This window comes from Cryptomeria japonica, chromosome 10 (assembly GCF_030272615.1).
Source record: "Cryptomeria japonica chromosome 10, Sugi_1.0, whole genome shotgun sequence".
NCBI classification, from domain to species: domain Eukaryota; kingdom Viridiplantae; phylum Streptophyta; class Pinopsida; order Cupressales; family Cupressaceae; genus Cryptomeria; species Cryptomeria japonica.
Window position 1 is genome coordinate 281,564,445 of NC_081414.1, and position 22,318 is coordinate 281,586,762.

General features: G+C 36.3%; 1 protein-coding gene across 1 annotated transcript in view; it reads right to left on the bottom strand.

Annotated features, from left to right (window-relative positions):
• Positions 1 to 517: 517 nt before the first annotated feature.
• LOC131075853 (uncharacterized) overlaps positions 518 to 22,318 on the bottom strand; it is a 67,465-nt gene continuing 45,664 nt past the window's right edge. The window contains exon 3 of the mRNA XM_058012771.2: positions 518 to 1,041. Within this exon, the coding sequence (XP_057868754.1) occupies positions 874 to 1,041 (168 nt within the window). The 3' untranslated portion in view covers positions 518 to 873. The remainder of the gene's footprint in view (positions 1,042 to 22,318) is intronic.

The window sequence follows — 22,318 nt, forward strand, 5'->3', positions numbered from 1 at the left end:
TGTTTGTTACTTTTGTTGTTGTCCACAGACACTGACAAAGGATCAACAAACTCAATGCAGAATCGATTCAAGATTGTGAATTAATGAAGCTGCTTTAATATATACATAATGCATGCAGGCAAGAAAATGGGCAGGTGTGTCATGCACGTGGATGCATATGTGATCTCTTGTGTGTGAATATGCTTATATAAGACTGCTTGTGCAGGAGTAAACGTGTGTGTGTGTGTGTGTGTGTGAGAGAGAGAGAGAGAGAGAGAGAGAGAGATTGTATGCAGCACATGCATACATGTCTGCATGTGCATGTGTACGTGCATATCTGTGCGTGTACAAATGTGTGTTTGTCTTGCTGAGGTTAAATTACAATTTGTACATGTAGACAAAGCTCTGTACCAGAATCATTTTTTACAATTCAAGTTTCCTTATAAAACAGTAGTTTAATACCAACCACATTTTCATGCAACTTTCTATATCCTCAAACGAGTGAAATTGTCACCGCTAAATGAAGACACTTGGAACATATTGAGAAAACATTACAGACACGTTATTAGATACAGATTAAAATCAATATTGCAAACTGGTGTCATAATACACAAATTAAATGCAAATCCACCATTGTGACAGCCAATGATTCAGTGACCAATAGATCAAAACCCAAATTGCAAGTTGTCCATTATCTGGATATTTCCATATGAGCATTCTACATAGAATGAATTGACAACAAAAATGAAAGAACTATGGAGCTGCTCTAAAAACTTGATGAGCAAGAGATTGGCAACTCTGTTGGGAACAACTGAAATACAAGAGCGTAAAAGGCAACTAATTAGTTGAAAATGCACCGCAAAAACTGTGAGATTTGAATAAAATCTCACTAGCCTAGGGGTCCACCTTTGCTTCTTCAGCATCAACAGTCACGGGTTCCACAGCTTCTGCCATTTCAGTGTCACCTTTGTTTGAGTCCTCAGTTGCCGCTGCAACTTCAGCATTCTCTGTCTCCTCTTCAGCATTCACAGCCTCTTTCCTTTGCTCTTCAATCACACATGCCTGCATAGCTATTATGTTACAGGTCACAATTGTTCCCAACACTTTCAAAATACATACTAAAAATATAAAGGATCACATTTTAGGTAAAGCTCACATAAGCTAAATTGAAATATTAAACATTTCACATTTCAATTACTTATAATGGAATTGACTGTTATTTGTAAATACACCAAAAACTTAATGAGCAAGAGATGGCAATTCTGTTGGGAAGAACTAAAATGAAGGGCATAAAAGGCATCTAATCATTTAAACTAAACTGCGAAAACCATGACATTCTAATCAAATCTCATCAAGTCTATGGGTCCAATTTTGTTGCTCCTACATCAACAGTCACACGTTCCACTATTTTTGCCCTATCAGTGTTGCATTTGTTTGAGTCCCCAATTGGCATTGCTACTACAACATTTTGGATCTCCTCCTCAACTTTCACAGTCTCTTTTCTTTGCTTTTCAATCACACACACCTGCATAACTATAATGTTACAGGTCACAATTGCTGCAACACTCTCCCAGTGTTGCATTTGTTTGTCATTGACGTCAAGTGGTAAAGTTGAGTATGATACCTTGATCAAGATTGGTACCAATACAATCATAGTTGTCAAGTACTGAAGAGGTTTTACATTTGAGGCATGTTAAGTTAATGTTTTGTGAACAGCAAAGTTGAAGCTATATGTCATTTGCATAAGGGTGATGATTGTCAAGATGCATTGCATATTTTAGTGTTATGTTCACTTGAAGTTTTAATGCAGACAAGTTAGTTAAAGTTTGTAGCCAAGGGGTTGCAATATAAGCTTCTGCATCCTGTCACCATGGCGACAGGAACTTGTGACAAATCAGTTACAATGACAGGAACTTTAATGATCATAATAAACAGCATAGTCTCAAGGGTTGATAATATTAATCCTTAATATGACCTTTATAGTTATGCCAAAAGTTGATATTCAATCTCTAGCATATGCGGGTATGAAGTTCAAGTTTTCAAACATCAATGGCTAGTTCTTGTGAATCTGTGATAGAAGATTGACGCGTGGTTACCACTTTGGTTCTGCAAATAGCAGATTCTTCTAACCACTCAACGTAGATTGAAAAATGAAGAAGCTGGAATGTGCATTGAAAGAGAGAACGGTTTTTCTGTAGATCTTATGAATGTTTAATAGCACGTTAATGTTTTAACTCTGCAGAATGTACAGTGTTTAGTTTTTGTTGCAGAGATAAGGAGTTGATCAAGGGTTTGATGTCCATAATGCTTGGGTTGATAAGAGATATATCTGATCTATGAATGCAGATGGTATCACAGAAAGAAAAGATAATTCTGTTCTGAGAATGATGGCAGAATAGTAGGGATGTGACTGTGTACTGCAGAGGTCATATATATTTTTTATGTCATTGTACCTTTTGTATTTGGAGAGAGAAATGAGAGATGTGATTGAGTTACAGAATCCATCTGTAACCAGTGGTGTTAATGTAAGCAGAGTAGTACTCTGTGTGTTTCAATCTTTTACATAGATGGAGTTGGTGCTCCTAAACTTGTAAGGGGGTTTGTGCTCCTAGGGTTGGTGCTTTGAATGTAACCAGTGAGGTTTATGACCAGTGAGACATTTTGTAACCAGTGAAGTTTATGGCCAGTGATGCGTAATAAAATTTACTTTTATAGTGCTCGACCGGCCCCTACTATCTATCTGTTCTGGCAGCGAGAATAAATCAGGGAGGGGCACAGTATAAAGGATGGACCCGCTCTGAAGCTGAGATAGGCCCATCTATTCAACCGGGCTTGGGCGAGTTCCTGATAAACTAATTTGGTTGGATCGACCGGTTGAACTCCTTTCAGCAAGCAGCAGAACCTCGCCCGGTGTCTATGGGAGGGAGTTAATTCTCCAGGCTATAGTCAATGAGGCTCCATCGGATGGGAGTTGCCCCCTGTAGGCGGGTAATGTTCACCGGGTAGTTGGAGATGGGCTAGACCAATGAGAAAGCAGTTCGACGTCACCTTATTTATCTGGATCCTCCGGGTCCTCCGGTTGTCAACTCGTTACTTCCATCCGGGGGTGGTCTTTCACCCTTCTAGGGTTTTCCACTCAAATATATGTGTAATGTGATGTGGATCTATGGTTCTTATGATCAGTGGATTGTTATATGCCTTGTCACTGTTTGTTTTATAGAATGCTATGTGTCTTGGTGCTATTGGTCTTGAACATTTAATTGTCATTTGTTTAAGTTTTATTGACCACTGATTCACCCCCAAACCCCCCTCCCTTCTCAGTGGTCTGAAGTATTCCAACACCCAGTACATAAAAAAAAATTTAAGGAAGTTTAGGTAAAGAACGTATAAGCTAGATTAAAATTTTAAACCCTTCATTTCCTTCTAATGGAGTAGACTCTGTTATCTGCAAATCACACACCATTCTTGGCCATCTACCTTTGAGATCACAGATTGATATAATCTGGTGATAAATCACTCGGAACAACTTGGCAGAGTCTGGGACCAATCAAACAGAAACAACTCTAATCACATCAAATTATACCTGATCTGGGAGAGACAATCCTCAACCTTTTCTAAACAGTAAGGCAGATGATGCCTACCATTATCCGATGAAAACCTGTAGCCGCTGATAGGGTTGTAGTAAATAACATCCAAAGCAGTGGTGTATTTTGCAAGAGAGAAAAACACCAAACAATAACCACATGGAACATAAAAATAAAAGCTACTTGCCTTGAGCCTTAACTTGATCATTCCTCCATGATTCCAATTAGATTTTCAGATTTCTTAATGTGCTTAACACAGAGATCTATTTTCTAGCAAATATATAGCAATTTCTCTTGCATTCAAATCCTATTGTCAATTTCCTTAGATATAGCAATCAGAGTAGTGAAGACACGACATTAAGATACCCCTATTGAATGAGATTAATATAAAACACAGATGGCACCAAATTCAGTATCAATCAATGCATCTGATAAGAGGTATGAAAACACTATGAAATTGACTAGTCAATATACAGTGGGATTTCTAATTCGTTCTTAGGTTTGAGTGCCTCCAACAGCTGGAAATTGTCCTTGTGACATTATTATGGCGACATTTACTACTTTTTCATGCCATTTCCTAGTTTATGACATGGCAGACCAGATTATATGCCAAAGTTGGTATTTTAATGGCTTGGCTATTAAAAAAATTGTCCTTCCAACTTCAAAACTGCATTTTGGAACATATGATACACACTTTGCAGTAGAATTCATTTCTCAGAGCACATGTTTTTGTTAGTTCTGGGCCTTAGAGCATAGCGGAGGTCTTGAAAATCACAATCTCCCTATCCAATAACAGAAACTTTGCAATGATAAGCCAACTAACTGGTTTGGGTTTGGGGATTCAGGTATGCTGGTACAACATATGATACACACTCTTTGCAGTAGAATTCATTTCTCAGAGCACATGTTTTTATTAGTTCTGGGCCTTAGAGCATAGCGGAGGTCTTGAAAATCACAATCTCCCTATCCAATAACAGAAACTTTGCAATGATAAGCCAACTAACTGGTTTGGGTTTGGGGATTCAGGTATGCTGGTACAGAATATGTTTTGGGCACATCCATACAAAAAACATATTAAAACCATAAATATAGACATATTTTGACCTAAAAACAGAAATTATGTTCAGATAACAGTAACCACATAACAAACATGTCAGGTTGCTGATTGAATTTTTTGCAGCTAAAGTTTCCAATTTCTCGCAGCTAGGATTTCCACTTTTTAGCAGCTCAAGTATCTCTGGTATTTCTGACATTTAGGATTTCTGATCACAACCCTACCATTATGCTGTGCCTACCCTAGTCTGTGCATGTGACTGGCATTTTCTACCATAACTTTCAGTGGTTTCTACACACTGCTCAGTGTTCTGCATGCACGTGTAATGTCCCGGACTAGTGATTACCTGAATTTTATCCTAAATTAGTAATTGGGGTAGCCTACTTAGCTTGGGAGAACGGGTAAACTGCAATCCCCCAACTTACTTCCTCCATTTATTCCTTTGATTGATTGCGACATAAGACATACGCACAGATATAAATAATCTAAGAAAATATAATCAAAGTAATTTATTCATTATATCCATGATAATATATACATTTATAATTCGTTTTTATAAATATATAAATATAATCCAGTGTTACCTGGGGACGCATCCCCGACCTGAAAACCCCCGTCCCCATCCCAGGGACGTTTCGGGGACTTGGGGACAGCCAGGGGACGTTTCCCCCCGTCCCCAAATTGCCCTGTTTTTTGAGGGGACTTCCCGGAAACGGGGGGATGCCTGCCCTAGCTCTGGGGGATGTCTGTACGTCCCGGGGACGGCCAGACGTCCCCCATTCTAAGGTCCTTAAAAAATATTAAAAAAATTTAAAAAGTTGTAGTTTCAATTTTTTATTTAAATTTTCTACTTATTAATTCAAATTGTTATTAAAAATAAAAAAAATTAAAAGATAACATTAATTAAATTTTAAATTTATTAATTTAATTCATAATTTTGACAATGAAACTATATGGCAGCAGTGTAGCCTTTGGGCATTTTGACACAGATTAGAAAATCGCCTAACTCAGCGAGTCAATAGAAAAATAACACCCAACGCCTTTATTAAAGAATAAGTTTTTTTGGCCTCGCAGGGCACTGCCCCTCGACCCCGCCCTATATCTTGACCCCGCAAGGGGCAATGCCTCTTGACCCCACCTTGGGGGCGCTGCCCCCAAATCCCCGTTGAAAAATATGGGGGGAAACTAGGTCGATAGAAGTAGGGAAAATTTAACCTCCGAGTCTATTGATATGCATATTGACAATGTGAATGAATTGAAATTTTGATTTATGAATGCATAATTGCATATTGTCTATTGAGTATTAACAATGTTGTATGTTCAGAATTTACATTCTTAAATGTTTTCAACTTTTCATAGTATCATACACATGCTATATCCATGTTTTATTGTTTTCATATGAATATAATGTATGTATGCATGCTTTATCCATGTTTTCATATGAACATTTAGAATTTTGAAATTTTCCTATATATTTTAAATTTTTCCTATATTTTATATAGCCGTCCCCTTTGCCGTCCCCCGCCGTCCCCAAATTTGGCAAAAGAATTTGCCATCCCAGAAACGCGTCCCGCCGTCCCCTGCCGTCCCCGTCCCCGTCCCGAAAACTCGGGGTAACTTTGATATAATCTTATTGATATTATTTTAGGTCTATATGTATGTATATCAAGCAAATATAAATCTTGCTAACATTATTATCATATATAAGTCTATCATCCTTATTCTGATATATATATATGAATTAAATTATATTACCAATTATTTATGTACAAGAATATTAAATACTTTAAATATATAAGAAATTTATTATCCTTCCTATCATATTTATACATTCATTATATCCATAATAATATATACATTTATAATTCATTTTTATAAATATATAAATAATAATCTTATTGATATTATTTCAAGTATATATGTATGTATATCAAGCAAACATAAATCTTCCTAACATCATTATCATATATAAGTCTATTATCCTTATTCTGATTTGAGAATATATATATATATATAATGAATTAAATTATATTACTAATTATTTATGTATCTGTTAATTACTTATTATATGAGTTATTAACTCTCTTCATATAATAATTTCTATTAATAATACAAGAATATTAAGTACTTTAAATATATAAGAAATTTATTCCTATCATATTTATACATTAATATTCTTATCATATAATCTATAAATTTCTTTATTGGAATGGTAATCAATCAATATTAAGTCATGAATCTTCCCCACCAATAATTTTGGTGACTGCTGTTCTAGTCTCAGTTTGACCGAACTGCTTTTCCCTTCAGCATTACATGCCTCTTTTGAGTGGTTGATATGCTGTATAAATATCCCTCCATTTGGATGGAAGATTATGTCGTTTCCCACGGACACCATCCTTGCAAAAGTGGCGACTCTTGATAAATTGTCTTTTTCCTTTTAATTAATAGGTGCTGCTGTTATCACACCTCATCAATGGTTAATAACACATGTTAATTTAAACATAATTCTTAACATGTCCCTTAATCTATTTGCTGCATTGTTAACTTGTATATGGATCGCTGTATTTATTTATGTATGGTTTATTTAATTGATGCAAAGGCAGACAGATCTGACATGTGTCAGATCTGGTCTGCAATTATTGAAGTATGCTGAATATAGATGATTATTCTAATAGTATCCTTAATATTTATTTACTGTTTCTGTGATAACCACTTCTTTTCTGGGATTTAGTGGTTAATTAATGATCTTGAAATATTAATAGGAATTTTAATATAAAGATGTTATTTAATAAAATATGTAATATAATAATCTGTTTATTATTAAGAGGTTCATTCAAATCTTTAATTTGAATGAACAATAAACTCATTATTAAATATTTGAAGCATAAGCATATTCAGATATAGATTACTATTATTTGATAATATGGGGATATCACAGTCCTTCCCTCCCAAATTTGCTTCTCCTCAAGCAATTTCTAATTTCTATCCAATCTTGTGAAATGCAGATCATAAATGCTCCTTATTGGGTAATTTGTAAGGATGTTGAGTGTTACTAAATTGGCTCCTCCAAGAAACTCCATTTGTTTATTGTCCCTTCCTCTTTTGATTAGATGTTTTAGAGATCTCATTTATCGTACCTTGCTTTCTTATTCAATTTTTCTTTTGCTTCTTTGTCTGGCATTGCCTTTCTATTATGAACTCAACTTTTTTTCCCACATATGTGCCCTAGTTCCCAATTTTCTTTGCATTTGAAACACAAACCTTTCTTTATTTGGTCCTTAAGATTGCCAACATGTCCACTCCCCCATTCTTCATTGCACTTGTAACACAATTTCTTTTTTCTTCCCTCCTCCTGTTTACAAACATGGCCTCGCTCTTGTTTCTCTTTACAATTGAAGTATAATCCTTCTTGTCGAAGCCTCTCATGGTCATTTTTAGAGAGAATGGTGTTTTTATGTGTCTTTATTATAGGGAGGTTTGGTGTGTGTATCCCCTATATTACTCTTCACAGGATGGCAAGATTATGCTTTGATACCAATTGTAATGTTCCCAACTAGTGATTACCTAAATTTTGTCCTACATTAGTAATTCCACAATATAGTTTATCATTTTTTCAATATACAAGAGTAACTTCATCTAGTCATTCAATAACTTAGGAATAGACATGCAAATACATGGATTAATTGCAAATATATTACATAGAATGATAAACATGTCTTTCTATCCACAACCAAACATAGTTTATTTTGGTAGGAAAGCCTCGTGAGGGTGCCTGTAATAACTTAGGAATAGACAAGTAAATACATGGATTAATCGCAAATATATTACATAGAATGATAAACATGTCTTTCTATCCATAACCAATCATAGTTTATTTTGGTAGGAAAGCCTCGCGAGGGTGCCTATAAACTGCTCGACCCATCTAAGCCCAAGAGCGCACAACATCCCACTATGACAACTCACCTCTTGGCCCACAAGAGGCAGGAACATCTTGTTGACGTAGCTAAAGTCGTGCTCCGACTCTCTCCAGTCAACACAAAATAGAATGCTATGTATCCTATCCTCTCTTGCATAAGGAAATCCCTAATGCTGTTTTAGATGATCAAAGGGGACAACCTCAAGGTTCCAAATGTCATGTCTTGACTGTAGGATAGCTTAGCGGTTGATGTATTTTGCTGGTAACACAAGGGGACTTACGCTTACGACAAGCTGGTTTGCATCTGACGATGTTACGATTCTCAGCCTGGGGAATAAAAAGCAAACAGATAGGGTTTAGGGATCCTAAGTACAATGATAGAAATGGTTGGTGCTACGAGTAGATAGATTTCCATAAACCAATTCTTGTTTCGCTAGAGACATCCTCACAACTCAACAAGAACAATGCAAGCTCCAAGGGATAAATGGATTTCCAAACTATGGCATTCATTCAGGCACCCAATTCTAGCGCAACCTAAGACAAACACGTACAGTTGAACTAAGCACAATAGTAAGGTTCAGATTAACCATACACAGTGATCTACAATCAGCAGGCCCCCAACGGTATGAACCGAGAACCTCATCAAATACCCTCACACTTTGCCATTAAAATCACTAAACTCTAATTAATCAGCTGAAGGGAAACCATACAAACAGAATAAAACAAAATAACCAACACCATACTTCAATGTTCATATATTTGCCATTAAAATCACTAAACTCTAATTAATCAGCTGAAGGGAAACCATACAAACAGAATAAAACAAAATAACCAACACCATACTTCAATGTTCATATATTGATTCCGACTACCATTACAACAATTTCTTCCAGCAGTCCTCTTCTAATCCTAATTTGCAAATTGCATCTAACTATTCTAAAATCTAACTCCTAAAAAAATCTAACAAATTCTAACCCTTCACAAAATAAAAGTCTCTGCCTTTTATAGATTTTACATTTCAGAGCAAGGGCCAGGATTGAATGCATCCAAAGGTTGCAATCTACCTTCTAGAAGCTTGGTAGCTTTAACCCATGCCTAATAGCTTCTTATAAGTTCCTATCTGCCACTTTCAACCACTTTCTCAGCTATTGGTCACTGTTCTACATCAATTTGATCAATCAGGTAGCTGAGGAATAACTGACCTGTGCGCCCCCTTGTTTTTTTAAATGCATTAATGGGGCCCATGGGTAGCTATTTTACAATAATGCAATTCAATTTTGACAAATTGATTTTCTTATATTTCCAACTGTGCATCTTCTGAATGTGGATAATTCTTGTAGCATTTTGAGTGGTTTTATTGATGCCTTCCAGAAATTTGGGACATCATCACTTTGGTCCGAATTTCATGGCATGCTCTTCAATGCTTTGCGATCATCATTTTGATCCTGCTCACCATGACTTTATCCTCCGGCCCTGGCGCTCTTCAATCTAAGCTTTAAGTTTTCCCTCGGCTCTTTCCTACAGCGTTGATCTACAAAAGCAAGTTCAATTTGAATCAATCACCTCATAAGTTTCAGTAATTTTAACGAATATTAAACAACGTCAAGGCAACATTGCACTTCGTTTCGACGAATAAAAGATATATACTTTTTAAAACAATTTGAATCTCCTTTACCTTTGTTTCATTTTTTACTTAAGATCGCGCCACTTTAAAGGGAAAAGTTAGGCAATTTGGAACAAAAGCGCCAAAAAAGTTCCTTTTCATGATTTCACTTAATGTTTTCCCTTTAGGGAAAACTAAGGCATTTTGAAGGCAAAGTGCCAAAAGTTCCCCTTGTTTTAAATTTCACATTTTGCCATTTAAGGGGGAAACTTTGACAATTTTGGGCAAAAGTAACAACTTTATACCTCCACTTTCATTTAAAATTTTAACTCACCAAGGGAAATATTAGGCAATTAAAGGCCAATTTCTAGAAATGCTTTTCCCTTTTGCCATTCTTTTAACATTTCACGTTTAAGGGGAAATTTCGGTGATTTGGGGGGAAATGTAGAAGGAAAGGAAAAACGTTTTTCATTGAATCCCCCCTTTTTCGCTTCGCTTTTTTTATTTAGCACTTTGCCATTCAAATGGAGAAACTCGGCGAATGAATGAGAATATGTGAGAAGTATTTTATGCTTGGAAGCCCATATTTATCATAACCCCCCTTTCTTTTGTTTTATACTTATTTCAACAAGGGAAAAAGCTTGACATTTTAAGATTAAAGTGCCAAAAAGGGACTTTGAGGCGAAATGCAAAAAAGAAAGGTTGCTTTATACTTTGAAACTTAGGCATTTATCAGACAAACTTTGGTGATTTGGGTGAATTGTAAGAATGCGTTTTATATTTTAGAATTCATCATTGACTACCTAGAAGGCTTGGGTTTATTTTGGCAAATACGGAGGCAATTAGGAGCAAAAGATTTGATCCGCAAGACACTATAATGGTCGTTCTTGGCATTTTCACGGCGTTTTCTCGACTATCTCCGAACGAAAAAATGAGATGAGATACACAATTGCAGATTGAAAATGCCAAACTTCAGACTCCTTGCTCGCTCGGTTTTGGTCTTCTGTTTCTGACTTTAGTGCCTTCGGGATTCATCAGCCTTTCACGGGCGTCAAGAGAAACACGCTAAATCACTTTGCTCTTTGTGTTTCCCTTCGGGATTTTATCGACATCACATTTTGACCTTGGTTTTGGCTTCTGACGGGTTCGCTAGGCTCGAATATGGATTCCTTTCTCACGCAGGGAGACTACAGAAGAAAATAGAGGGGGTCCCTTGTCAAGGTCGAGGTGTGTAGGGTTACGCACAACACGACCCACTATGACAATTCCATCCCTTGGGGTGGCCTACTTAGCTTGCGAGAACCGGTATACTAAAATTCCCTAACTTACTTCCTCCATTCATTCCTTTGATTGATTACGAGATAAGACATATGCACATATAAATAACCTAAGAAAATATAATCAAAGTAATTTATTCATTATATCCATAATAATTTATGTTTTAATAAATATATAACTATAATCTTATTGATATAATTTCAAGTATATATGTATGTATATCAAGTGAATATAAATCTTGCTAACATCATTATCAATTATCATATATAAGCTATGTTACCCGGGGACGCGTCCCTGGTATTTTTTTCAAGCGTCCCCATCCCGGGGACAAGGGACTCCATGGGGACGTCCCCATAAATTCTGCATATTGATAGTGAATTTTGACAATGAATTCTATAAGCAATTTGACTTTGACTTTCGATTTAACACAAATTTGGCATAAGAACTCTGGTAGTTCTTATATGTTAAGGTTCTATAATGTATATGTGCATACTTTATGCATGTTTTCACATGAATATTTTCAATTTCCCTGTATATTTTAATTTCCCTATTTTTATATAGCTGTCCCCAAAATTGGCCAAAAAATCACTGTCCCGGAAATGCGTACCCCCGTCCCCTGCCGTCCCCGTCCCGGAAACTCAGGGTAACATAGTATATAAGTCTATTATCCTTATTCTGATTTGAATATATATATGAATTAAATTAAATATTTATGTATCTGTTAATTACCTATTATATGAGTTATTAACTCTTCATATAATAATTTCTATTGATAATACAAGAATATTAAATACTTTAAATATATAAGAAATTTATTATCCTTCCTACAATATTTATAAATTAATATTCTTATCAGATAATCTATAAATTTCTTTATTGAAATGGTGATCAATCAATATTAAGTCATGAATCTTCCTTACCAATAAAATTGGTGACTGCTGTTCTAGTCTCGGTTTGACCGAACTGCTTTTCTCTTCAGCATTCCATACCTCTTTTGAGTGGTTGATATGCTGTATAAATATCCCTCTTTCGGATGGAAGATTATGTCATTTCCCACGGACACCATCATTGCAGAAGTGGTGACTCTTGATAGATTGTCTTTTGCCTTTTAATTAATAGGTGCTGCTGTTATCACACCTCATCAATGGTTAATAACACATATTAATTAAAACATAATTCTTAACATGTTCCTTAATCTATTTGCTGCATTGTTAACTTTTATATGGATCGCTGTATTTATTTATGTATGGTTTATTTAATTGATGCAAAGGCGAACAGATCTGACGTGTGTCAGATCTGCTCTGCCATTATTGAAGTATGCTGAATATAGATGATTATTCTAATCATTTCCTTAATATTTATTAACTGTTTCTGTGATAATCACTTCTTTTCTGGGATTTAGTGGTTAATTAATGATCTTGAAATATTAATAAGAATTTTAATATAAAGATGTTATTTAATGAAACATGTAATATAATAATCTGTTTATTATTTAGAGTTTCATTCAAATATTTAATTTGAATGAACAATGAACTCATAATTAAATAATTGATGCATAAGCATATTCAGATACAGATTACTATTATTTGACAATATGGGGGCATCACAACATGACTAGGATTTTCTACCACAAATTTCAGAGTTTTCTACGAGCTGTTTTACACAACGCATGCACACAACTAAGGTTTTCTACCACAAACTTCTTAGTTTTCTGCTTTATTCTACACACTATAGGGTTTCTGCACATTTGGCACCCTCTGCCCATGGCTTTGCCCCCAAGGTTTCTACTTCTCCATCCACACAATTTTTGCCCTACCCATGCTTGTTTGCTGCAACAGTCAATACAGTCAACCTGCAACAACTCCTCATAGTAATCACCTTCTGCAACAGTTTACCTTGACTGGTCAAATATGAGGACCACAAACCAAAACAAAACAAAAAATATTAAAATTTGAATTCCAGTGAATTGCCATAGATTCATTCTGGTTTCATGATTTGCATCCCAGATTTGAATCCAAATTGCAAATCAAGAGCCCTGTCCACACCCATAGAGAACCAAACAGCCTAGATGTACCTGAGAAAATCTGAACTGCAAATCAAGATCCCTGTCTGCATCCACAGCAAACTGAACCATGTACCCATGTCTAGAGCAGAGTTATAAGCCTCACCCGAACTCACCTAGACTCGGCGAGTCTTGAGTCAAGTCACCCTCGGCGATTCCTGGTGGCTCAAACTCGAACTCGGCTGAGTCTAGGTAAAAGTCATCGTCTCATGGACTTGCTGAGTCTGAGAGAGTCTTGTCTCTTGGACTTGGCCGGACTCAAATTTTCCTTTATTTTTTAAATTTCAAAATTTAAATGCTTTTTTGGTTTATGGCATGCCCCCAAAAATTCATACATGAAATATAACATTTAAGTCCCCATCTTTATCGTCATGTCAATCCCATTCTCTTCATCGGAACACATACATTTAAGTATAAGTCTTAAGCATGCATATATTGGCAAGATGTTAGAGAGTGGTTTCAAATCTCTAGGAGTTATAATGCGAATTCTAGGTTTTAGAAGATCTTATAAATTTTCAGACAGTCAAATTGCAATAATCAGCAAACTCTATCAACATTCTCTCGGTCTCTCTATCTCACTAACTTTATCTACCCTGAACTCTAGACCTACCGCTATTCCTCTATCCCCTCTCTTTACCTATCTCTATCTCTGTAATGTGCCTAATAAATGATTGCCAAAAGTTAAACGATATTAATTATTTTATATTACCTTTCCATTTATTAATATAAATAATTAATATTATATGAAAGTATTTTAATAAAGTTTTTTTTTAAACATTTTAATAAAGCACCGTAATTAGTCCTTAACTATTACAGGAAATAACCAACATTGGGCAAATAAAGGATGGCATCCGGAGATGGAAAATATACCCGGAAGAAGAAAATAATTCTATTTCCTGTGTGTGCGTGTTATCGCCCCACCCGAAGATTTCCAGCCTTTTGTCAGTATCCAAACTGGCCTACTAGTTGTTGTTCCGAAATTATTATTGGCGAAGTAAGTGTGATTCAGTATCATCGAGCAAGTGTTGAGTAACCGGCATTTCACGTGGTATAAATCACAGGAGGAATATTGTTAAGTGCAGGACTATGGACGCAATCTGATCTTGAGAAGGCGTGACAATATACATTCCGCACAGACATAGCATCCATATACACTCTGCGCTATATTGCCAGAGACATAGCATCTACTGCAGTGTGAAGGCATGATTATATACTTTCCGCAGAGATATATCATCCACCGCAATACAAACCGTTGCCCTTTACTTGATATCGGGTAATCATATGAAGCCACGCCACCTACATTAAGGCATAGACCCCATGGATACGAGCAGGGGGGGTCTGGATGTTCTGCAAAGTAAACGTTAAGGAAGAGTGAGAGGTGTTTGTAGCAGTCCAGATGCGGAAGATAGTCGCATTGACAATTTTGATGTGGGTATTGTTTGGCAGCGCAATGAATTTCCTGCACTGACAGTAACGTATTCTGGTTCCAACGTGTGAGGAGTTGAGATTATTGAATAGCATACTCTACAAATTCATGCTTTACAGGGAGTCCACCATGGCAATCGCAGTTCAATGACCAGGTGCATTTTAACAGATCTTTCTTTTCAGAATATCCTATACACTGGAATCAATGTCAAGAATAATATTTGTTCAGATTGCTATGTTTATTAGAAGATAGAATGTTAAACACCATGCTATGAATAAACAAGAAGGATCCAAATTAAACCATTCAAAGATGTTCTATCACATTTGACTGTGCTGCACAAACAAATTCCTATTAGTATTAGTGGTACAACTTATTGCAATAAAATGATAATTAGGGAATTTTACAGTGGTATCAGAGCTCTTGAATCCTGCCAGCCTGTAGGGTGATTGGAAATTCATGAAAACTTAATACACAGTTGAGTATGCACCAGGGAAATTATAATTTCCGAAGTACTAGGACCCGTCAAAACAGATTTCAAAACTCTCCTTTAGCACAGAGTAGTTCATCTATTCCATTTGAAATTGAGGATAGTCACACCGAAACTAACGAGGAATTTATTTTTGAAACCAACATGGGAGAACCAGATAACAATAGGGACCTATTGGCTGCATTAACCAGAAGCCAGCAAGATATGCATGATAATGTTAACAGAATGTCCAACCTGATGACCCAATTTATGGCTAATAATATAAATCAGCACCAGAATAATGGAAGACAGAATAATCAACATCAAAATAATGGGGGTAGAGATGAACAGTCTATCAATAATCAGCCAGAAAGAACAGGAACAGCTAGACCTTTTATGCCTACATTTACTGCTAGAAACCAGCAGCTTGAAAATGAACCTACAATAAGAGAAATACAGGAAGAAATACATCAGGATTGGTTAGGTTCTGGAGAAGAATTCAGATCAACAATGACATTTAGAGAATATTTAGATGTCCGAATGAAACATAGGCCAAGAGGACAGCGTGGAAACAACAGTGAATTGCAAAGGAAAATTGGGAAAATGTCCATTCCTTATTTTGATGGAACGGGTAAAACAACTGCTCGGACATGGGTGCAAAAATTAGACACATATTTCCAATTAAATCCTATGTTGGAAGATGAGGCGATTAAATATGCTGCATTACATCTTGAAGGTGTAGCACATGAATGGTGGCATCATGGGCAAGTAACCTTGGGTCATAAATTGATAAGTAATTATGTTGAGTTCACTGAGAAACTTATTGACAGGTTTGATTCTAAATATCCTGAATTACATCTTAAAGATGTGACTCAGCTTAAGCAAACTGGAACTATTGAATAATATATTTCTGAACTTGAAAAATTAGCAGTTTTAGTTACCGAAATTTCAGAAAGACACAAGATTGTAATATTTATAGATGGATTGTCTGATTCCCTCAAAGGTTGGGATAAGTCCTTAAACCCTCTTACCTTACAAACAGCTGTCAAAAGAGGAAGAGAATTAGAACCATCTTCAAAAGGAATTTTTTTTAATAAAGGACCACCAGCTAAACCAGAATAAGACAAACAACCCTTCAATAAAGATAATTTCCCTAAGAACAAGTTAGATAAAGAAGAAAGGGAAGAACTCGGAAGGAAAAAACTATGTTTCAGTTGTAGAGAAGCATGGCAGCTTGGACATAGATGTTTAGGGAAGGGGAAAATTCATTATATTGAGGTTATGTTTGACAGTGAGGATGAAGAGAATGTTGATCCTAACATAGAACAAGCATCACAGAACATAGAGTCAGAAACATGTACCAAACAAGGAGGAGTAATAGCATCTATGACAGGAACTCCACATTATAATATTTTCAGAGTTAGAGGAGTTTTGAATGGACAACGGGTGATTGTTATGCTTGATAGTGGTTCTACTCATAATTTTATAGATGCAGCACTTGTGGAAAGACGTGGTTTGCAGACAAAAAAACATGAGGGATTTGATGTTAGAGTAGCCGGTGGAACTAATTTATCTAGTACTCATAAAGTCCCTAAATTGAATATTACTCTTGGTAATTACACTGTTACTGATGATTTTTATGTGATTGATTTGGCTGACACTAATGTTGTCTTGGGCATATAGTGGATGGAAACATTAGATGAATATACACAGAGTTTTAAAAGATTGGAATTTTCTTTTAAAATTGATGATAAGAAGGTAGTCCTTCGTGGTATGTCTAACAATGGTCCCAGGATTGTTCGTGCTAAAAGAATGGAGGCTATTTTCAAACATGGAGATGTGGCATGGTCAGCACAATGTTTAATCTCCAACAAGGTATCAGGCTTTGAATCTAAATCTTATCAAGATGATTTGTTAAAAATATTAGATTCACATCATTTGGATTTTAGTAATATTCCTCCAGAAGTTCCACCTAATAGAGGATTTGAACATACTATTGAATTAGAAGAAGGTGCTAAACTAGTTATCACAACTCCTTATAGACACCCTAAAACATTCAGGGATGAAATAGAAAAAGCAATTAAGGAATTATTGGATATGGGGCATATCAGACCTAGTTCTAGTCCTTTTGCATCATCAGTAGTGTTGGTAAAAAAGAAGGATGGAACTCTTCGTATGTGTATTGATTACAGGGCACTTAACAAGAAAACAATCAAAAACAGGTATCCAATTCCTCGAATTGATGAATTGTTAGATGAATTGCATGGTGTTGTCTATTTTTCTAAAATTGATTTGAGATCAGGATATCATCAAATTAAGTTAAGAGATCAAGATATTCATAAAACTGCTTTTCGCTGTCATTATGGTCATTATGAATTCTTGGTTGTGCCGTTTGGTCTAACAAATGCTCCGACAACATTTCAGTCCTGTATGAATCATATCTTTAACAAACAGTTAAGGAAATTTTTGCCAGTTTTCTTTGATGATATACTAATTTATAGCAAAACTTGGGAAGAGCATTTGAAACATATTGATATAGTTCTTGGTATTATGGAATCTCAATCACTGTATGCAAAGGCTTCTAAATGTGAATTTGGAATGATTGAAATCTTGTATTTAGGGCATATGATCATTGCAACAGGGGTACAGGTTCATCAAGAAAAGATAAGAGCCGTTTTGGATTGGCCACCACCACGGAATCTTACAGAATTAAGGGAATTCTTCGGATTATGCAGTTATTACATAAGGTTTGTCAGAGGTTTTTCACAACTAGGGGCACCGTTGACAGATCTTACCAAAAAGGGGGCATTCCATTGGACGGAGGAGGCACAGCAAGCCTTCGAGAAACTAAATGAGGTAATGAGCTCTTGTCCAGTACTTGCACTCCTAGATTTTAATCAGCCTTTTGTCTTGGAATGTGATGCATCTGGTGAAGGAATAGGGGCAGTTTTAATGCAAAATAAACATCCTATAGCATATGAAAGCAGGAAACTTAATAATCTAGAGAGATTGTATTCTATCTATGACAAAGAAATGTTGGCAATCATGAACGCATTGGCAAAATTTAGGCAGTATCTGGTTGGTGGCAAATTTGTAGTCAGAACTGACCATAACAGTTTGAGATATTTTTTGGGGCAAAAGAACTTGAATGACAGGCAGCAAAAATGGATCAGTAAGACCCAAGCTTATGATTTCGAAATTGAATATGTGAAAGCTAAAAACAATGTTGTTGCAGATGCACTATCTAGAAGGCCTGAAATAAATGCATTATCTGTAATAACAGCTGATTGGAAATCTTTATTGCTGGTGGAATATTCTAAGGATTCTTTTGCCTGTGATTTGCTAGATGCTAATACACAAGATGATAAATATAAGGTTGTAAATGATGTTATCTATTACAAAGACAAAATTTATTTGATTCCAGGATCGAAGTTGAAAGAGAAAATCCTCCAATCAGTGCATGATGTTCCTTTAGCAGGGCATCCCGATTACTTCAAAACTTACCGGCAGATAAGAGAAAGATTCACCTAGAAAGGACTAAAGAATGATGTCCTTCGTTATGTCAAAGAATGCATCACTTGTCAGCAAAATAAAGCAGAGCATAGTTATCCTGCAGGTCTATTGCAGCCTTTGCCTATACCAGAACAGAAATGGGAAAGTATATCTATGGATTTCATTACAAGCCTCCCATGATCTCAAGGTAAAGATTGCATTTTTGTTGTGGTTGATAGATTAACTAAATTTGCACATTTCTTATCTATCACTAAAAAATTCACAGTTGTTTAGCTCGCAGAACTATTTTTTTGAGAGGTGTTCCGTTTACATGGTTTACCAAAAAATATCATCAATGATCGAGATAGCAGATTTTTTAGTATATTTTGGGGGGAACTTTTCAGATTGACAGGTACCGAGTTAAATCACAACACGAGTTATCATCCACAAACTGATGGTCAGACAGAAATAGTAAACAAGTGGATTGAGAGATACCTTCGTAATTATGTGTCTAGACATCAGAAAGCATGGGTCCGTTGGCTATATTTGGGTGAACACTGCTATAATACTACATATCATATATATATATCGATATGACTCATTTCAAAGCATTATATGGGTATGATGCACCATCTTTTATTGACCTTGCTTTTGATCAGAGTAATGTACCCAAATCTCGTGATGTACTCCAGGAATGCCAAGATATAATGAAAGCACTTAAGGAAAATTTACAATGTGCACAGAGTCAACAAAAAATGTATGCCGATAGAAAGCGTGTTGAGCGTCACTTTGACATAGGAGATTTGGTGTATCTCAGACTACAACCCTATAGGCAGTCATCTCTCAAGCGTAGTGGAGCTGAGAAATTGAAGCCTCGGTTTTATGAGCCATACCAGGTAATTTGAAGGGTAGGTGCAATGGCATATGAATTAGAGTTACCGGCTGAAAGAAAAATACATAATGCGTTCCACGTATCTTGTCTCAAAAGAGCTTTGGGTCAATAAGTGAAGGTTTCGGAAAATCTACCGCCACTGGATAAGGAAGGAAAATTAGCTATGATACCTGAAGTGATTTTGGAGACCCGCGATAGGCATTTGCGGAATAGGACGATCAGAGAATATCTCATTAAATGGCAGAATTTACCATTAGATGATGCTACTTGGGAAAATGAGCAGGTTCTTCAGCATCCAGAGTTACAATTGCTTGTGGGCAAGCAACATTTGGGCAGGGGCGACTGTAATGTCCCTAATAAATGATTGCCAAAAGTTAAACGATATTAATTATTTTATATTACCTTTCCATTTATTAATATAAATAATTAATATTACATGAAAGTATTTTAATAAAGTTTTTTTTTAAACATTTTAATAAAGCACCATAATTAGTCCTTAACTATTACAGGAAATAACCAACTTTGGGCAAATAAAGGATGGCATTCGGAGATGGAAAATATACCCGGAAGAAGAAAATAATTCTATTTCCTGTGTGTGCGTGTTATCGCTCCACCCAAAGATTTCCAGCCTTTCGTCAGTATCCAAATTGGCCTACTAGTTGTTGTTCCGAAATTATTATTGGCGAAGTAAGTGTGATTCAGTATCATCGAGCAAGTGTTGAGTAACCGGCATTTCACATGGTATAAATCGCAGGAGGAATATTGTTATGTGCAAGACTGTGGACGCACTGATCTTGAGAAGGCGTGACAATATACATTCCACACAGACATAGCATCCATATACACTCTGCGCTATATTGCCAGAGACATAGCATCTACTGCAGTGTGAAGTCGTGATTATATACTTTCCGCAGAGATATATCATCCACCGCAATACAAACTGTGCCCTTTACTTGATATCGGGTAATCATAAGAAGCCGCACCACCTGCATTAAGGCATAGACTCGACGGATACGAGCAAGGGGTGTCTGGATGTTCCGCAAAGTAAACATTAAGGAAGAGAGAGGTGTTTGTAGCAGTCCAGACGCGGAAGAGAGTCGCATTGATAGTTTTGACATGGGTATTGTTTGGCAGCGCAATGAATTTCCTGCACCGACAGTAACGTATTCTGGTTCCACCATGTGAGGAGTTGAGATTATTGAATAGCATATTCTACAAATTCATGCTTTACGAGGAGTCCACCATGGCAATCACAATTCAATGACCACATGCATTTTAACAGAACTTTCTTTTCAGAATATCCTATACACTGGAATCACTGTCATGAATAATATTTGTTCAAATTGCTATGTTTATTAGAAGATAGAATGTTAAACACCATGCTTTGAATAAACAAGAAGGATCCAAATTAAACCATTCAAAGATGTTCTATCACATTTGACTGTGCTGCACAAACAAATTCCTGTTAGTATTAGTGGTACAACTTATTGCAATCAAATGATAATTAGGGAATTTGACAATCTCACGCTATCCTCTCTCTCTCCCCTCTCTCTCTCTCTCTCATCCTTAGACCCCCACGAGGGGTGCTACACCCTCAACATTGTTTTGGTGTTGCCCCCAAACCCCCACCAAACTATAAGTCTTATGGAAGTAATAGGCCAATGATGAATCATGATCATAAAAAATCTACCTAATACATATCTCTCCATATTCATAGTTAAAAAAATATTATGGCTGCTACATCATCCAAGACCTACCTTAGATTGCTTCGTAGGGGAGATGCAGGCTCCTCTGAGCCATAGACTTCTAGTTATTGTTTTGATATTTGTTTGGAACATTTGATGTCATGGATTTCATATTACATGAGTTTTGTATACATTCGACAATATTTATAGATCTAACTGTGTTGTTTCCTTCAACTACAATTTGCATTTATACTTATGTGATCAATGTATACTTGTGTATGTGATCAAATTAGCTTCTATTTGATATATTATTGTGTCTTTATGGTTTATTTAATAAAAGGTGCATGAAACGAGTTTTAAATTGCTTATAACCCGACAAGCAAACATGTAGAGAAGAGAAGGAAATACAAGTAGGGAGAGCAAATATGAGATCACCGTCTAAGTAGGCCACACCATGATGGATGATTGACGTGTCTGCAATATGAGGGCCAAGGGGGTATTGCATTCTGCCCTTGGGCTTAGATGGGAGGATTTCTGGGCACCCTATTGCAGTTTCCTCTCCAACCTCTACGATGGTTGATTTGTTGGAGAAGTCACAATCATAGGTGGTGACTAAGGTGGCACAAATAGGGAGGGTAGAGATGAGCACCCCCACTAGGTAGGCCACTCCATGATGGATGATTGACGTGTCTGCCACATGTGGGCCAGGGGGATATTAAGTCTGCTCTTGGGTGTAGTGTGAGGGTTTCTTTGGGCACCCTACCGTGCTCCCTCATTCAACCCCTATTATGGTTGAACTCTAAAATTGAGCTACAGATATTACACGTTTTGTCTAAATGGTAAAGATGATTATTAATATATATTGGATCCCTAACCCTTGT